This window comes from Pteropus alecto, unplaced genomic scaffold (genome assembly GCF_000325575.1).
Source record: "Pteropus alecto unplaced genomic scaffold, ASM32557v1 scaffold87, whole genome shotgun sequence".
NCBI lineage: Eukaryota > Metazoa > Chordata > Mammalia > Chiroptera > Pteropodidae > Pteropus > Pteropus alecto.
In genome coordinates this window covers 21,526,920-21,544,076 of record NW_006443225.1, presented here as the reverse complement: position 1 = coordinate 21,544,076, position 17,157 = coordinate 21,526,920, and the positions used below count along the sequence as shown (strand labels likewise).

Below are 17,157 nucleotides of genomic sequence, written 5' to 3'. Positions count from 1 at the left end.
CGAGCGTGGCTGGTGGGACTTCGACGCCACACGACAGCTGTTGAATCTGCCCCTGACACTGGAGAGAAGCCCTCTAGAAGTGCCCCACAGTTTCTGCCGAGATCATCAAGGAAATCTACCCTCAAAGACGGCTGATGAAAAGCATAAAAATGTCCAATGGCACAGAGATCAACGAGGAGGAGAAGCAGGTACTTGGTTTAAAAGCTTCACAAGACCAACTCTCTCCTCTTAAAGCTGTACATAGTTCCTCTTAGTCACCCTGGACTCCAGACTGACAAGAACCACCTTTGAGGATGTGACATTCATACGTGGAGACCTGCGTCCTGTGCTTGTCGGGGGCCCTCCCAGGAAGCTGGCTCAGGCCGGCCACCCCTGGGCCGCCGCCTCCCCTCCCCACGCTTACAGAATTCTGGGGGGGAGGTGGCATTTAGCGGGTAGCTGTTCAGTGGGATCAAAAGGCAGAACACTGGGCACCTGAAGTATAGGGGGAAAAGCGAAACACGAGCGTCGGCCTCCTGCTGCTGCCGGAGCGTAACCTGTGCTCCCTGAGCCCGGCCACCTGCTCAGGGACACTGAGTGACAAGTAATCGGATGCTGGACACTTTCTCCTCGCAGGGAGTGACTGCCACTCTGCGAAGAGCTTCGAAAGATCTGTACGCCGAATCACTCGTTCCATCGAGGTCTGTGTTAAGTCAACTCGTACATGAAAATAACGGGACCTTGTTTGTGGATCTGGTCTCAAGATGGAGAATTCTCCTGTCCGAGGGGGAACTCAGCCTGAAATCGCTTCCGCCGCCTCTGGTCACCACCAGTGTCATTCTAACCGCCCGGGGTGCAGCGCCCCCACTTCGCCCCCACGGAAAGGGCCCCGTGCAAGGAGAGACCCGCAGAGAACCTGAGCGGCTGTCCATCACAGAAGACGGGCAGCGCTAACGGGCTGTCCGCCACACGGGCCACGCGCATCTCTAACTCACCATTACAGTAGGGGTTGGACGGGTTAAAGCTCATGGGGAATTCGTGCGACACCTGCAGAGAGGAGAGAAGGGCGGATGAGGCCGGCTCCGCCGCTCGGGCGGCAGACCTGGACCGCGGCCTGGCCCCGTACCTGCCACTGAGGAGGAATCTGAGACCTGGACCGCGGCCCGGCCCCTTACCTGCCACTGAGGAGGAATCTGAGCTCCGAACCCAAAGGCTGGAAACATCTTATCACTGAAAGAAAATGCGAAAAAAAAATAAAAGCTCTTCCTTCAAAATAAGGTTTTATCTTGATTCATAATAAAACCAGTGTGAACTTACTTTTTTAATTTAAAATCTTAAAAAATATAAAGATGAAACAAAGGTTACCCATAATAAGTGCCAGAGAAAAACCTGTTGATATTTGGCAATTCTCCTTCTAAATATTTTTATGTGCATTGAGGGAGAAAAATGTCTATAAGTATTTATAAAAATTGAGTTTATGTTCATATTTTGTAACATTCTTTTCTACTTAAATACTGGATATTATTTCATTGAATAAATATGTAGATAAGTCCATAAAGCCCTAAAATACGTAAGGTTTTCATCTGTTTGCTGCAAACTCATTTGGCAGTGACACCTGAGCAAAGCTGACAGGAGGTGATTTATAGTCTTTACTCCTGCCACATAATATGAATATTCATGCACTCGGCCACAGAAACGTGGTGCAAATGCCACATATAAAACTCTCATGTTTCTGCGGCAAAACGTATGACTATTTGGCCCCAGTGATTTCGGGCTGCGGGAGTGTGGGCCTGAATGTATAGCATCCTGTGAATGGTGCCAGGTGACCCGCTCCGTGGACATTCTCCCCAGTGTCCTGCCTCAGAAATCACTGGAATAAACGTGCTATTTTTTCTACTATGGATATTCTTTTTTATATTAATTCTTAATGGTTTTTTTCACATTGAGGATAGACCCTGTGTTATATTTGTCAGAAATATTTTTCCCAGTTTATAATCTGTCTTTAACTTTATTTAAAATATTTTCCTTTTATAGTTTTTAATATTAATGTGGACAAATAAAAATTCATTCACGATTTCTGCCTCTGCTTTCTTGCCGAAAGGCTGTCCTCACGGCACGACTATAAGCAAGTCATGCACCTTTTCTCCTAGAACATTCAGGTTTGTTTTTGATGTTAAACGCCCAGTCCACCTGGAAGGTTCTGGTGCAGGACGAGCACAGAAGGCGCGCCTCTCCGTGGTACCTGGGCCCTCCGCGTTCAGTGACGGGACGCCGAGCCGGAGCCCAAGGCTCCACCTTGGCCCCTCCGGGCGGCACGTGGGCCCAGGCCTGGCGCGGGCCGAGGAGGCCGAACAGGTATGGCAGCCACACCCATCACACCGGGACCGTGCTCGCCCGAGGAGGGCAGGGGCAGGCACGTGCACTCCCGCCCCTCTCCTCTTCCGGGCTGGACAAGGTGGGAGCGACAGCAGCTCCCGGGACCTGGCGTGGAAGCTGGGGGCTGGGATGGCACAACTGCCCTCTCACCCCTAGGCCGGCAACGCGAAAGGGGAGTAAACCTCTGTTTTGTCAAAACCACTTTGTTTTCGGGGTGTCCATTTCAGCAGTTTGTCTATAATTTACATAGACAAACTGTAATTTGTGTTATGTCCTAACATACACAGGGACGGGTCAGGGGTCCAAGTTCAGCTCCCATCCAGCTCAACAGCCGTTACAGCACTGTCCCCTAAAATGCCATCCCTGTCCTATACTAAAGTCACGTACACACTTGGGTCTATTTCAAGATTTCTTGCATTGTTCCACTGGCCACGTCTTAGATCCATCATCTTAATATAGCTTTAAAATGTTTTACTATTTTCTAGAACAAATTCTTTTCCTGAAAATTTTATTGGCTATCCCGATTCATTTTTCCTTCTAGAAAATTTTAAGAACCGTTTTGTCAAGGTTCCATTTCAGTTTGCCTTAAAATTGATTAATTCAGGGAGAAATTTTGCGTCTCACATCACTATGGCTTCTGTCTAGAATCGCGCTTCCTTCTTTGTTCCTCGGCACGATTTCGTGGTTTTCCCTCACTAACGGTCCTAGACCTGTAGCTCGTTCATTCTCGTTTTTTACTGCCTTAGGGATCCTGATCTTTTATCTTGAAACAGTTATTGCCGCTGAGTGAGAAACTGATTTTTCGTCTCTGACCACCTTTCTGAACTCTCACCACTTGATGGCGTTTTTCATGTGACTCGCTTACCCGGACTTTGCTCCTGGCAGGTCTGCGGGCATGAATGCCTGAAATCGCCCCGGCCTGCGGCCTCTGTCAGCAGCGGCTGCTCCGTCCGGCCCGTGGTCCCCACTGTGTTCTGGGTTCCTGCCTCTCAGCCAACTATGGTAAGTTAAAGCTTCCTAATGAGTCCCCCGTTAGTCAGATTTTCCAGTGTGATAACAAAGTTTTATGCAGTACCAACTTATACTTTTCAATTTTTTTTTCCTGAATTTATGCTTATAATCTGTCTCATTACTAATACTGTTTGCGCATTTTCAGTCTTTCACGGGGATCAATGTGAGCAAAGATGAGTCCCAGTTTTGTTGAACTTGCAAAGAATTATCTCTTTGTTTAATGCAGTAATTTGGTGGGTTTTTCAAAACTATCTGTGTTTAGCGGAAGTACAGCTGGAAAGCATGTCTCCGGAGCCACACAGGCCAGGCTTGATCCGGTCTCTGCCAGTTTACCAGAGTGACCCCGGACAAGTGACCCCCACACCTCAGTGCGCTCTGTACAGTGCAGATGGTGACAGTACCTGCCTCAGGGCGCGGATGAGGACTAGATGAACATCATGGAGGAAGAATTTTGCATCATCTCTGACACACCTATAGGGATCTATTACTATTATTCTTTATTTTTTTGTTCTTATTCTTTAATTTTATTTTATTGAAAAACTAGTTCATTTATATTCACTTCTTCTCATTTAAAATAAGAGCACATAAAGCCAGAAATTCTCCTGTATGAACACAGCACTGCTGCGGCCTTCCCTGTACACTTTATTTCCACAGTCTGCGATCACACTTCCGTTTGAGCCAAGACGCATTTAAAAACTTTTTACTTTCCACACGGTAAATTTTCTTTAGTTATCCTGCTGTTATTAATTTCCAGACGGCAGTCGGAGAAAGTAACCCTGTAAATGTTTACTCTATATGAGCCTCACTATAACTTATTTCTTTGAAATTTTTATTATATTTCTAGCTGTTTTCAGTGGAAATATGTTAATACTCTGTTATTAAACATGTCCATGGTTATATTTTCATTTTGGATTATATAACAGAGTTTTATAAAGTAATTTTTTATATTTATTGAGTTTTGCCTTAAACTCTATTAGGCTAATATTGGACTTGCTACCTTTGCTTTTTATTTGCCTGAAAATTTCACCTCTTTAACTGTCATAACAGTTTAATGAAAAGCTGTATCAATATGTAAGAGCTTTTATCATAAAATAACAGGTAAAAACAAGTGAAATTTTATACTGTGCCCTAACGGATCCAGAACAAAAAATTACAAACGTAGATGTTTTTTCTATTGTTTAGTAAACCTTTGAAAAAAACTATTTAAATCTATTCAAAATCTATCCATTGAGAATTCATTCAAAATATTGTATAGCAATTAGGTCAAGTTATCCTTCGACATTCGTTCAAAGTCACCATTAAGAAAAGAATTTGGCAGTGTCTGCCAAGGACATTGGCGTGTTAAGAAATAGTTCGTGTTTACAGAATGTGTCATCTGGACTTCAGTCACACAGCTTTTCTCTAACGAGTAAACTCCAAGAAAACTAGACCAGGGACACATAAGGTACATAAGACGTTACAAATGTGACCACAGACCACAATTAGAGGTCAAAGGTAAACACCAGGACTGCCACCAAGAAAAAAACAGACAAGGTGAGACAAGAGAAATCTCAGAGAGGAAGCTACTCCCCCAGCAGCTTCGGCCCCCCAGCTCCGTGAGGGAGCGAGGACGTTCGGTCATACTCACGCATCGTAATCCTGAATGACCAGCCCCACAGACCAGATGGCGGTCAAGTACTCATTCACGCCGTTGGGGCTGATGTAATGAAGGGAGTCAGGAGACCGTGGGTCACCGTTGGAGCCAGTGAAGTCCACCCCCACCTGCAAGCAACAATGACAGCCCTCACTAAAGCAGGCAGGGCTGTGCTGACGTCCAGATGAGGCACAAACACTCCTCCCGGAGCCTCTGAGACTCAGGTGTTTCCACAGCCAAAGGTTCGGGCCTCAGCGTGAGACAGGCTGCTGTCTGTTTCCTAGATGCCTTGGATCATGGATTATTACACCCATGGCTTTGGACATAGGGCCGGTTTTTGTATGTCTGACTGATGCTTTTTATTATTTAAATTGCTGCAGAATAATCACTGGTGTCTACTTTCTTTCAGAAGGAACAGATCTTATCAACAGAGCTGAAGGCTTCATGACATATCTGGACCACCTGTCTAAGGAGACCATACTAAACAGAGTACGTAAATGTCATCATGAAGTCACTTTTGCAGGAAAAGAAAGAACACTGCAAAATGTAAGAAAAAAGCAACATATTACAGCCTACTTTGAAAACTTCGGTGAGTTACTTACAGTAAAATTCAGCTGACAGCCTCCCATGATATAGTCAAGGAATGTGCATTCCACTGTAATCTAAAATCAAATAGCAACGGTTAAAAGTAAAACTCCTGCTGTACAAGAGAAACAAAGAGCTCTGGCAGGTATTTTTAACAGTTTATGAGCTGAACGGAGCATGATATAAACATGTGGAAACCGCCTCTGCACTTGAGTTTAAGGCCCCGCCCCTACATGTCATGAATCTGAGATTTTACTTCAAGATAATTATAACAATGTTCAGAGAGAATATTAATGGCCAAAGATGAAACACACTCCCTTTAAGTTTTAAGAAACTAATAATGAGTCTAATATGTTGAAAGCTTTAATAAGCATAATGATCAAGATTTTTTAAAAACCCGCTTGTTTATTGTAAGAAATCAGGATTTTTTCCTCCACTCATAACATTGTTTCCACTAACACACTGGGAAAATGCCACGGGGCCTCATATTTCCTAAGATCGTGAAAAACTGACACTCTTTGTCCTTTGCTAAAAAAGTCACACCTCGGAAGTGAAGTTACTTGAAAGATTTCTTTACTGTTTCTTACTCTCTTCTTTTCTCTAAAGTGCCCAGATGCTCATGTGATTTTCAGCTCCCCCAAATTCAAGTGTGCGTATGAGACATACCATACGGATAAAAGAACTGGAAATGGGATCTAAAAACGGTCTCGATCGACTGACCTCACACTGCTTCACACTGATGACACCGGAATTCTTGTAGCTTTTCTTCTTCTGTCTCTTCTTTTCATTTATGCATTCAAATTCAACCTGTAGGGAGAAAAGAAAAAATGTTCATTCTCTCTAGTGATATCAGAAATGCCAGGGTCAATTTACATAAGCGACTTTTTCTTCTTGGAATCGAACCACCTTCCTATCGTAGGCCCGCTGCAAAAGACAGTTCCCGAACAAGGGCGTAACGTGTTGTGTGCGGAATATGTATCAAAGACACTTCCGAAAGGCACCCTAATATTAGATATCTTTTTTAAAAAGTACGTTTGATACAGTGAGACAACACAGTCATGTAAACAAACTCCTGCGGGCTCCGGATCCCAGCGGGCCTCGGGCGCCGCGTCAGCGCTAATCAGGAGCCTCTGAGCCGCCCCGGACGGGGTCTCACCGGCCACTGGCCGCGTGGCCGCCCTGCCCGCCCTGCCTGGGCTCACACCCTCACTGAGCACCACCCGTGGCAGGCGCTGCTCTCAGCGGAGCTCAGAAATGGGGAGACAGCCTGCCGTGCAAGAACGGGGCGAGCAAGCCCTGTCACCGCAGCAACATCAAAAGCCACCTTCTATCACAAGTGAGCTGAGTTTAGGAAAACGTGACATGATTCACAAAGTATTGTGCAGTTAACTGTTAGTTTATCATCATCTCAAAGCGGGTCATTTACTGAGTCGGGAAAATAACGACAAACTGAAACTGGAGAAATGATCGTCCAGACCACGCCTCATGCTGTCTGGTTCCTTAAGGGGGCCTGCTTTCCACTAGCGTTCCCGTTTTCACCGTTTTTCATTAGTTCTGCCTTTAAAAAATGTTTAAATAGAATATTTACAGCCGAATTTTCCTGTTTTAATTCAGAGGCTGTCAACTGAGAGCCAAGTCAAGCTCTGCGTTTAAAGCACAGGTGAGCTCTGGCGAGTCTTGCCTGCGCCCCGCCAGCACCTCTGTACAGGCTGCTCCTTGTCCCCAGGCCCCATGACACGGAGCAGGGACAGACTGGAGATCGCTCCGTGACCTGCTGAGAATTCCAGACCCTCGGTCTGTTTGAAAGTCATCTCCCAGTTAGTTAAAGCAAATGGCTCAGAGCTGTTCTTGATTCCTTTAGTTTTGAAGTTTTGATCTAAACGATCAGCATTTTCTTTTAGGTCACCTCACCTTCCTGACTAGGTGAAACAGACCTTCCCACTTGGCCATGAGTTTTTACCTCTGAAATTCCACGGCTGTATTTTCAAAAGTAAATGAAATATACACGAGCATTATTCAGGTCTCTAAGCAGCTAATAAACACTCGTGTATTATTCTAAGCTACAAAGAGAATTAACAATTTATCTTACGCCAATTAGAAAGGTAAGCAATTTAAAGTTTTACTTACAAAGCACTGTGGGACAGTTTTGAGCCACCCTGGCTTAGAGGTGGATGTTTCAGAGGCACTGTTAGAAATGCGCTGGATGCTAAACGATAAACCGAACGTAGCGAAAGCAAATGATCTTGACATAATTAGTGCCGTGAGATGGCAGCTTCATATTCCCTCATCTGAAGCACCACAACCATGCCTTTCCCGAGAGCCAGACGCAGGCTGTAAAAGTGTACACGGTTCAAAACCAGGTCTTGTCCAGTGCTGTGTATGTTGATTACTGTGACCAATGAAATGCCAAATTTTAAACCGAACGTAGCGAAAGCAAATGATCTTGACATAATTAGTGCCGTGAGATGGCAGCTTCATATTCCCTCATCTGAAGCACCACAACCATGCCTTTCCCGAGAGCCAGACGCAGGCTGTAAAAGTGTACACGGTTCAAAACCAGGTCTTGTCCAGTGCTGTGTATGTTGATTATTGTGACCAATGAAATGTCAAATGCTTTAAAATGAGGAAATTTCAATCAAATAATGTAGGTCTGCAGCCAAGAAAACCAGACCTCTAAATAGTAGTGTAAACTCACAGCCCAGGTATGAATTTTGATTCGTCTGATTACTGAACAAATGAATCCACAGGTTTTGAGCATCCTGTAGCGCAGAGTAAAAACATGATACACTGTTTGTTGTAACAGAGCCGACTGGCAGCTGCGCTCAGACGCAGAGTAAAAACATGATACACTGTTTGTTGTAACAAAGGAAAAACTGCAGTAATAGCCACAGAGCCGACTGGCAGCTGCGCTCAGACAGAGGCAGGACTTACAGGCGAGCTCCTGGAGGCCTCTTTCAGTTTCGTCATGGTGGTTTGGAATGTTCCAATGAGATCATGTGACCCATCGTTATCGTAGTCATAGCACTCTACCTGGAGTCAAGTACAACAAAAATATATAAAAACCAACGTATTGTGTTAAAAAAAGGATCGGCCGCAACAAATGAGACTTATCTAGACGTGCCCGTTTAATTAAAATAAGTGAACATGTTTCATATGCAGTCCTATTTGGAGAAGCAGGAACTACTTCCTGGAGACGCGATGCTGATACCCTTTCAAGCCCTAACAATCCTTGGGATGGTCCTAGAACAGGTCACAGGCGGATGGAAGCAACACTATTCAGATTCCGCATTAGGCAGCTCCTCTGTCGTGCTCTTTACAAGTGATGTAAAGTCAAAACAGAATCACCTTTTTCTCAGCCACCTCTTTACCCTGTGTCACTGCCCAGGGGCTCAAAGCCATTGTCTGGAGGAAGGGAAGAAGTCGGTATCCTAGGCAGCTAAAAGTTGCATAAGTAAATGCCAGATGACTTAGAATTATGACGCTGTCCTCCAGTTCTGCCCCCTGGCAAGGCGAGGCTTATTAGATAAGACAAAGCCAGATCCGCAACCCTGAGAGTCACAGCTCGACAGCAGCAAGGACTCCAGGAAGAGCGCCGCGCCCACTGAGGAAGCAGCTCTGTGGGGTCAAGGTCACTCCGTGCCCAGGTGCGGCACATGGGGTCTAGCGTAAGCTGCAGCTTTCTAATGCTTGCTCTTCCAGCAGATGGAACAGAGCTGAGGATGTGTGGTCTGCGTGCAGTTCAGTGCCAGGTGACAGGTGGCCGGAGAGTAAGTGTTCACAATACCTGCGTACTCATGGCAACGAGAAAATTAAGGGGTGGGAACTGCTGGCAAGCAGAGGTGTTCGTTGTGGTCACTCAGTAACCAGTGTTTTTATAGTGCTTTATAATTTCAAAACAGATTATTTCATTTCTGCAGACATTACGTGTCTGCACGCATTACCCAGTGAGGCTGGTGAGGTAGGCTGGGAAAGACCCTGTGTCTCGTGCGGTGACCATCATAGTTAAAAGGACAGCTGTGCTAGGGACACTTGAACCCTAGAGCAGCCGTCCCCAACTTTTTTGGCACCAGGGACCTATGAGAATCTAATGCCTGAGGTGGAGCTGAGCCGGTAATGCTGGCGCAGATACAGATGAAGCTTCTCTCGCTGGCCTGCCACTCACCTCCTGCTGTGCGGCCCGGTTCCTAACAGACCAGGGACCAGTAGAGTCTGTGGGCCGGGGTTTGGGAACCCCTGCCCTAGAGCCTGTGATTGAAAATACGAGCCCAGGACTCAGAAGCAATTAGCATTTACCCTTTGCCAACCCTCCATCTTGCTGTTATCCTTTGCTGTTAAAAGTCATGTTAACCAAGCTAACGTGCTGGTGGCATTTCATAGCATGAAATTAATAAATGTCATGAACTTCACCATAAATTTCAGGATTTATACATGTTCACCTGGCAAAGTAATTTTTTTCTTCTCAGTTCTATGAGAAGTAAATTGAGTGCTTCTCATAATAGGAAGTCTTTCATTCCTTTATTTCCATTTTTATTTGGGAAGACTAAATATAGATTAATAAAAACAAACAAGGTCCAGAATTGAAATTCTGAGTAACTCTTAGGAGTTTTTATTTGTTGGCAAGCACTTTGGTCACCAACCAGTTATGACAATTTGACTCTTGCCCGATATTTGATGCTCAGTTTTTAAACTGAAAACCCGTTATCTGACTCTCTAAAGTGTCAGGGGAAAAAAATATTAATGACCTTAATGATTTTTTTCTAGATGAACTGAAATTAAGATAAAGTCAAAAACAATCCTAATATTTTAATAATTTCATTTTTAATAGGTTTTTATGTTTAAATTATGAAGAACAGAACTTTACATTTTAAATTTGCATTCAGGAAACTATAATTTATACCTGAGACAAGATCAAGCTTTGATAATGCCAAGATTTTATTTACACAAAGCTTATGAAGAGCTAACACTGTTCATAGGTTTAGTCTGCTGAAACTTTAGGGAACGTAAAAATGTTTTTGACTATAGTTTGATAACTCACTATAATATATAGGAAAAGCTCACTGTCGCCCCATTGCAGACATATTTGGTACTAAAGAAAAATATGACGTTCATAATGCTGGCATATGTTGAGGGAAGATGACATAATGATTTGTCATTTAATTTCTCTTCTCAAGGATTCAAAACCTAGTACTGTTGTCTGTTTTAAACAACAGTGTCAGCGGTGCCTGTGAAACTGCAACGTATGCATGTGCACACCTGTGCACATGCACACACGGGAAGGATGCACACGGCACACAGCACACTCGCCGAGGCAGCCCCACCGCGGGGGGCGGGGGGCGGCAGCATGCAGGAGCACTTACTCTCTGGAGCTTATGGAAGTCATGTGACGTGCTAGAGGGGGAACACTGCACATTCCCACGGCAGCCGAGAAATTATGACGACTCCAACTCTCTTCTCTGCTCTGAGTCTTTACTACACCTCTAAGCGATTTGCAAACACCACGAGAACCACAGATTATGACTTCCTGACATTGCCAAGAAATATGGAACGAAAACAGAGTGATGATGTGGCAAACCAAGTTGTGTGTCATTAAAACAAACTGAGAAGCTTTGAAGAATGGCAGACATTCATCAGAGAAAGCTCAGAAAATCAGTTTACTTACTATAGTAAAACAGCCCTGTACGCAAGTCACTGTGTGCAGAAAAAAATTTTAAAAACATTGTTTCATCGTTAACATATTATTACAAACAATCAAATAGTTTTGATTTAGGCATATTTTCCCCAGCCTTTCTTACTTCTCAGATCTAATGAAGCTTCAGCTTACTAGTTTTAATGTGAAAAGCAAAAGCTCTAGATTCAGTCTAACAATAAAAAGTAAATTTTTAAAATTTTTATACGAGTTTGAGGCAAACTGACAACATATGCTAGAGAACAAGATCCCAAATACTCCCAAAAGTAATTTTTAAAGCTACTTTTCTACTATTTATTTTGCACGCAGATTATTTCGAGCTAAAGGCAACCGAGACTGCAGGCTCACGAGGAACTTTCGCTGCCCGCTGAGCTGTCAGAAGAATTTAAATTAGGAGCCTGGCGCTCGTGAGAGTCATCCCTAGACATGACCTCGACCATCTGTAGGGCAGGGCACACTACTGAAGACTGGACACGGGCTCTTCCCCCCACGGCCCTCTGAAGCCCAGGGGGCGGACGGCCTGCTGGACCTCAGTTTCCCTTCCCAAGTCAACCTCTCCGGTATGCGGGGTTCCCACAGGTACCCGAGTATTCAATTCGGATCATCAGACCAGCCGAGAGAACCTCGAGGGTGAGTAGAGTCTGTTCCTCCTCACGGCACCTAGAGTCTCACTGCTGTTGGAAATATCACACAAATCATACTTAGACTGATTTTTAAAGTTCTCTGCAAGCTAAGGACAGATTTTTATGGATTTAAGAAATGATGCAGTTTTGATAATAGCATCTGTACTGTGTTCAACAGTTTATATGACTTTCACTGTCACTGATCCTTACTTTTTTTGTAGCATAGACATTGTTTTCTCTACTATATAAGTGAAGAAGTTAGATAACCTGCTCGAGATCCCTTAGCTGCTTAAAGGACGGAAGCCTGGAATGTGGTCTGACTCGATACCCTGCGCTCGCGCATGCTGTGGGCCGCATGCCGTGGGCTTTCACGCTTCCGCTGTATTCGTCACAAAAAAAGGGAAAGTAAACAAAACCCATCTCAGTTTGCTGACATCTGAACAGAAGAAAAAGCTTCTATCGGGAATCTTATGTAAAGATGTGACTCGAGTACAAAAGTGCCTTAAAAATAACATTTTTAAATAAATGGTTATAAATAAAATCATGTTTTAGACAATTCTTCGATATCTGCAGCTGCTCCCTATTGGCACTCTGCTTTCCTGACGCTCTGAAGCTACAGCCAGCTACAGCCTCTCTCGCTCTGCACAGGCGAAGGGAATGGCACGGGCTGGGGGCAGGCGGGGCTAGGGTCTTAGCCAAAGCAACATCCGTTTTCATCTGCAAGGGACACGCCAGAGGCAGTTAAAGGTTCCTATTCATAGAAAAGAGGAATCTCAGTAAAAGGAAGAAAGGTTTAAATTTGACATTTTATTTTTAAAAATGAAGAGTAAAATAAAAATCACAACGTTTGATTCAGCATCAACAGATCAAACGCGTCAGCTCTGCAAACTAGTTACCTGCCAGACACTCCTATTTCAGGATTCCTGAATACGAACAGAACTGAATCCTCCGGGTCTCTGATGTATCACTTACTTTCTTTAAAAACTAACTAATCAATTATTTTGTAAGAGGCGAGTATGTACGTGTATGTAATTTCAAATTACCTTGATAATCTTATCCATATCTCCATAGCACAGGGAGTTAAGGGAGATTTTAAAAGGCCTCCAAACAGGATTCAAGTTGTTTTTAATAACCTGTGAAAACGAAGGTTCGGAGACAGGTTAGAAAAACATTCAGTTCATTAACATTTGCTCTTTTATCCCCCTAGATTCTTGCTGCACGCTCGCCAATCGTCCTTCGCCTCTTCAGTCAACTTTTTCCCTGAAAAACCAGTGAGGATACTGTATACGACTGTTACATGAAAACTGTGATAGGTCGTGTAGTTCTGACACATTCGGAGGAAAGAGAAAGCTATCTGGGAAGCACACCCACCCGTGACAAGGTGCCCGAGACACTGCAGGCTGCTGGCTTGGCTGGAGACCAGCGTTTCCCCTGCAGGACACAGGAGCTTCAGACATGGAGTGAGAAAGGCTGAGAAAGAGGCCTGCTGGGCTGCGTTCACACTTAAGGTAGTCTGCACTCGTACTCTAAACAAGCTGTAATGGATACACACACATCATCAACAGATGAACAAATCTACGCGTTTCCCAGCTGTGCCCACGGAAAAGGCTAAATGCAGCACCAACCCAGGAGCAGCGAGTACATCGGCACTCAGGTCTGGGGTCTAAATACTTCCTCCTCCTGAAAGGGACAGCGCTGGTCAGGAGGAGGCTCGTTCCAGGCCCGGGACGGGGTGAGAGCTGGTCAACTGCGGCTACGCGTTAACGTAAAGCACGAGAGCGCTGAAGGACGAGGGTCGTGCCGAAGAGCCGGGAGCCGTCTGAAGGCCCTGCCCTGGCCACACCTGGGTTAACTCAAGCAGCAAAAATGACAGTGATGAATTATAACATGATGAACTCACTGTGTCATAACAACCCGTGAGTCTACAATGATACTGAAAACGAAGAGAAAGTGAGAGAAGACAGATGAAGTATCTGCGAATGCATGAAAAGGAATGGAAGGTTTAGGACAAAATCAGCATTTTGTAACCCCAGTACAATAATCGATTCAGGTACGCGTCATCAACAGACGCTAAAACCTTTGGGTGAAATGCTGGGGAACAGGTCATCGACACAGTCTCAGAGTGTCACACCACACACCACTCACTAATCACAAAGGGGAAAACAGGACTCGGTCACCATCGTAACCACGGAGCCAAGGCTGGCGTCATCAGCACTGGGCAGCGTGACACGTGGGTCCCCTGCTGATGCAGAGCAAGGTACACACGTAACATTCTTGAGAGCAGCATCTGATCTGCATCTAGCTGGGAGGAAACAAGACTCCAGAAAGCTGGACACACTGGTCTGGACGATTAAGAGACTCAACGGCAGGAAAGTGTAAGGGAGGCAGGGGAAGAGTCTTGCGTTGAGAACATAACAGTCAAACGCGAAATGTGAACCTAGACTGATTCTGGACAGAACAAAACAATATGCGCGTCGGGCACGCGTGGGACGGCGGGGCCATCTGAAGGTGGACAGTGTACTGGCTGAGGCTGCTCAGTCGGTGACAGTTGCTCCAGTGTGGCCGTGCGGGAGCGCGCCCTCCTTGAGAAATACCCGTGAGCTCCTTACAGGTGACGAGCCATGGTCTGTGGCCTACTTTAGGGGCCTTTGCAGAAGGGAGGGAGGTATACACGTTCCTGTGCGCGCACGTGTGTGTGCGTGCGTGTGTGAGTGAGTGAGTGAGACGTGTGCAGGCAAAGGTACAAATGTGTAGGGTACACATTTTAGTGTTCTTTACAGGGTTTTAAATTTCTCAAAAAAACTTTACTAATAATTAAGTATGGCAGCACGTCCTCATCAAAAGAAAAAAAGAGCACGCCGACCTTGTGTTCCTAGCTCTATACGTATGAACTCAGATTGATGTTTTTATAAAAACAATTTCTAAAAATTCAGATTACTATAATTCCAAAGGAAACCGCGATTCGACGTGTCAACTTCAGATATTCACCTCTGTCCGGTGAACCATGAGCCAGTTGCCATCAGATGTCTGCTTGTGGAATTCCAGGTACGGATCTGACTTCCCAAAGAGATCCTACAGTTAAAAAAGAAAAAGCAATTATTCACCTCTGAAACCAAGTAAAACCACTTGTTTTAGAGATCTGGCTTTGGAACCACGTAAATCTTTTACATGATTATAAAACAAAATTAAATCAAATTTTTTTCAAAAAAAAAATTTCTAAATAGCAAAAGGAAAATTCAACTATATATCAATGCGACAGCATAGCCATTCAGAGAAGAATTATTTCTTTAAAACATAAGAATCTGACTATGTTACCCATCCGGGATATAACCCTGAGGACAAAAAGAACTTCAGAGAAAACTGAACTGTTCTCGGTGAAAATATTCTAATCATCACGTGGATACTTTTATTCTGAAACCATCAGATGTCATAGAAGACAAAAGAGAAGCAATTATGTCCTGTTTGATCTCGGAAACTAAGCAGGGTTGGGCCTGGTTAGTACTTGGATGGGAGACCACCTAGGAAGACCAGGTGCTGTAGGCATTTTAAAAAAAAAAAAAAGAAAAAAGAGAAGTAATTACATTAGTCTTTAGAGACCAAGGTTTTCAGCATAATAGAAAAGAGGTGTAAATACAGAACTCAGGAAGTAAAGCCAGGTGATTCTGTTATCTGCACTGGAAATAGTTGTGTAAATTTATAATTTAGTTTTGCTTTAAAAAAAAAATAAAAGGCTTCCCGTATCCAGGTGCTGACAAGCCCCAGAGACAGCAGACAGCGACAGCCAGCACGCCAGCAGCCGGGCAACGGCGGCAGCCTTGGTGCCAGCTCCCGCCATGTGTCGGGAGGCTCCACTGCATCTGCCAGTCAGGGCCGGAAATGAGCCTGGAACAGCTGTCATGCCACAGAGCCAGGACACTACCCAGAGATCCCTGAGTTGTGCCAGATGGTCTCAGGGACAAACTTAAAGAGGTTCCCACAGGGACTCTCTGAGAGTCAATAATAGTTAATCTTATTGATTAACTCACTGGTCACATTCAGAGAATAGTAGGAAACTAATTTGTTATTCTGAAAAATAATAAGTATAGGGAAAAAATCAAATATTTGAACTTGCTTTTTCTGTACAAACTATCAGAATAAATACTAAATGTGGAGAATACTTATTCTCACTAATAAATGCAGAAGCAATGGATGCCTGAGAATATCACTCTTTTACAGACCCTTAGTAAAATAATATATCTAGGTAGTCATCATCAGTGGTGACTAACATGCCAAAAAGACACGACCCAACAATGTGAGCCTCCTGATGGAATCATGGGCCACCACCTCTGAAATTGTCTTACCAACAATTCAAAATACCATCGGATCGTACCTCTAGATTCAATTACCTGCTCACAGAAATGAGGACGTAAAGGTGGAGAGAGAGCATGTTAAATAACATCACAGAGATTTACTCGGCCACGCAGACTATGGAAACTTCTACGGGAGAAAGTTGTCAGTTTCTTTACTGAGTAAAGTCCACGAAGGATGGATGGATGGATGGATGGATGGATGCGAGGGAGGGAGGGAAGGAGAGTGGATAGAAGTAAAAGGAAGGAGAGAATTTATAGATTAAAGAAGCTTTAAGAGACATACTACCCAATTAGATTTGTTAGAGTGTTTAGAGAGACACCAGTTACAGACGATATGGTGTGACATCCGGGGGGAGGGCAGGAGATAGGGGGAGACGAAACAGAATCGGCCGTGAGTGGTAGTGGATGAAGATGGGTGATGGAGACGTGGCATTTCTTTTTTAAATACTATTCTATTTTTGTATGTTTAAATTTTTCTGGGTGGGGGGGGAACCTTAGTTACTAGTCTAAGATGTTTGCAAACTGAATTATAATGTAAATTTAAATGATGAAGAATACCGATTGAATTTTGAGTACTAAAATTACTCAGAATTATTCCAACCCATGCTATATACTACATTGTTGTGTTATTATATACTAGTGCTCACCCTTCATGAAAAATACTGAGTTTTGAATGCAAAGAGGAAATTCTGTAATTCACAAAGCATGAAATTTCTGCTTTTTCCCCTAAGATGATCCACGTACACTCTCTCAGATGTCTTTATAACATGAATGCTTGTAATAACTCCTCTTTTAAGCCAGAGAAACGATTACATCTAGAGGAAAAAGGTAAAGGGAAATGGGTTCTGCTTACACACACACACACACACACACACACACACACACACACGAGAGAGAGAGAATTGAGAAAGAGAA

At 44.1% G+C, this 17,157-nt stretch overlaps 1 protein-coding gene across 1 annotated transcript in view; it reads right to left on the bottom strand.

The window, feature by feature from the left end:
• Positions 1–17,157, bottom strand: part of CPNE3 (copine 3) — a 26,468-nt gene that overhangs the window by 5,800 nt on the left and 3,511 nt on the right. The window contains exons 5-12 of the mRNA XM_006924060.3: positions 14,882–14,965; positions 12,937–13,026; positions 8,516–8,614; positions 6,305–6,391; positions 5,602–5,661; positions 4,994–5,127; positions 1,155–1,209; positions 975–1,026 (exon numbers count right to left, since the gene is read on the bottom strand). Of these exons, the coding sequence (XP_006924122.1) occupies positions 975–1,026; positions 1,155–1,209; positions 4,994–5,127; positions 5,602–5,661; positions 6,305–6,391; positions 8,516–8,614; positions 12,937–13,026; positions 14,882–14,965 (661 nt within the window). The remainder of the gene's footprint in view (positions 1–974; positions 1,027–1,154; positions 1,210–4,993; positions 5,128–5,601; positions 5,662–6,304; positions 6,392–8,515; positions 8,615–12,936; positions 13,027–14,881; positions 14,966–17,157) is intronic.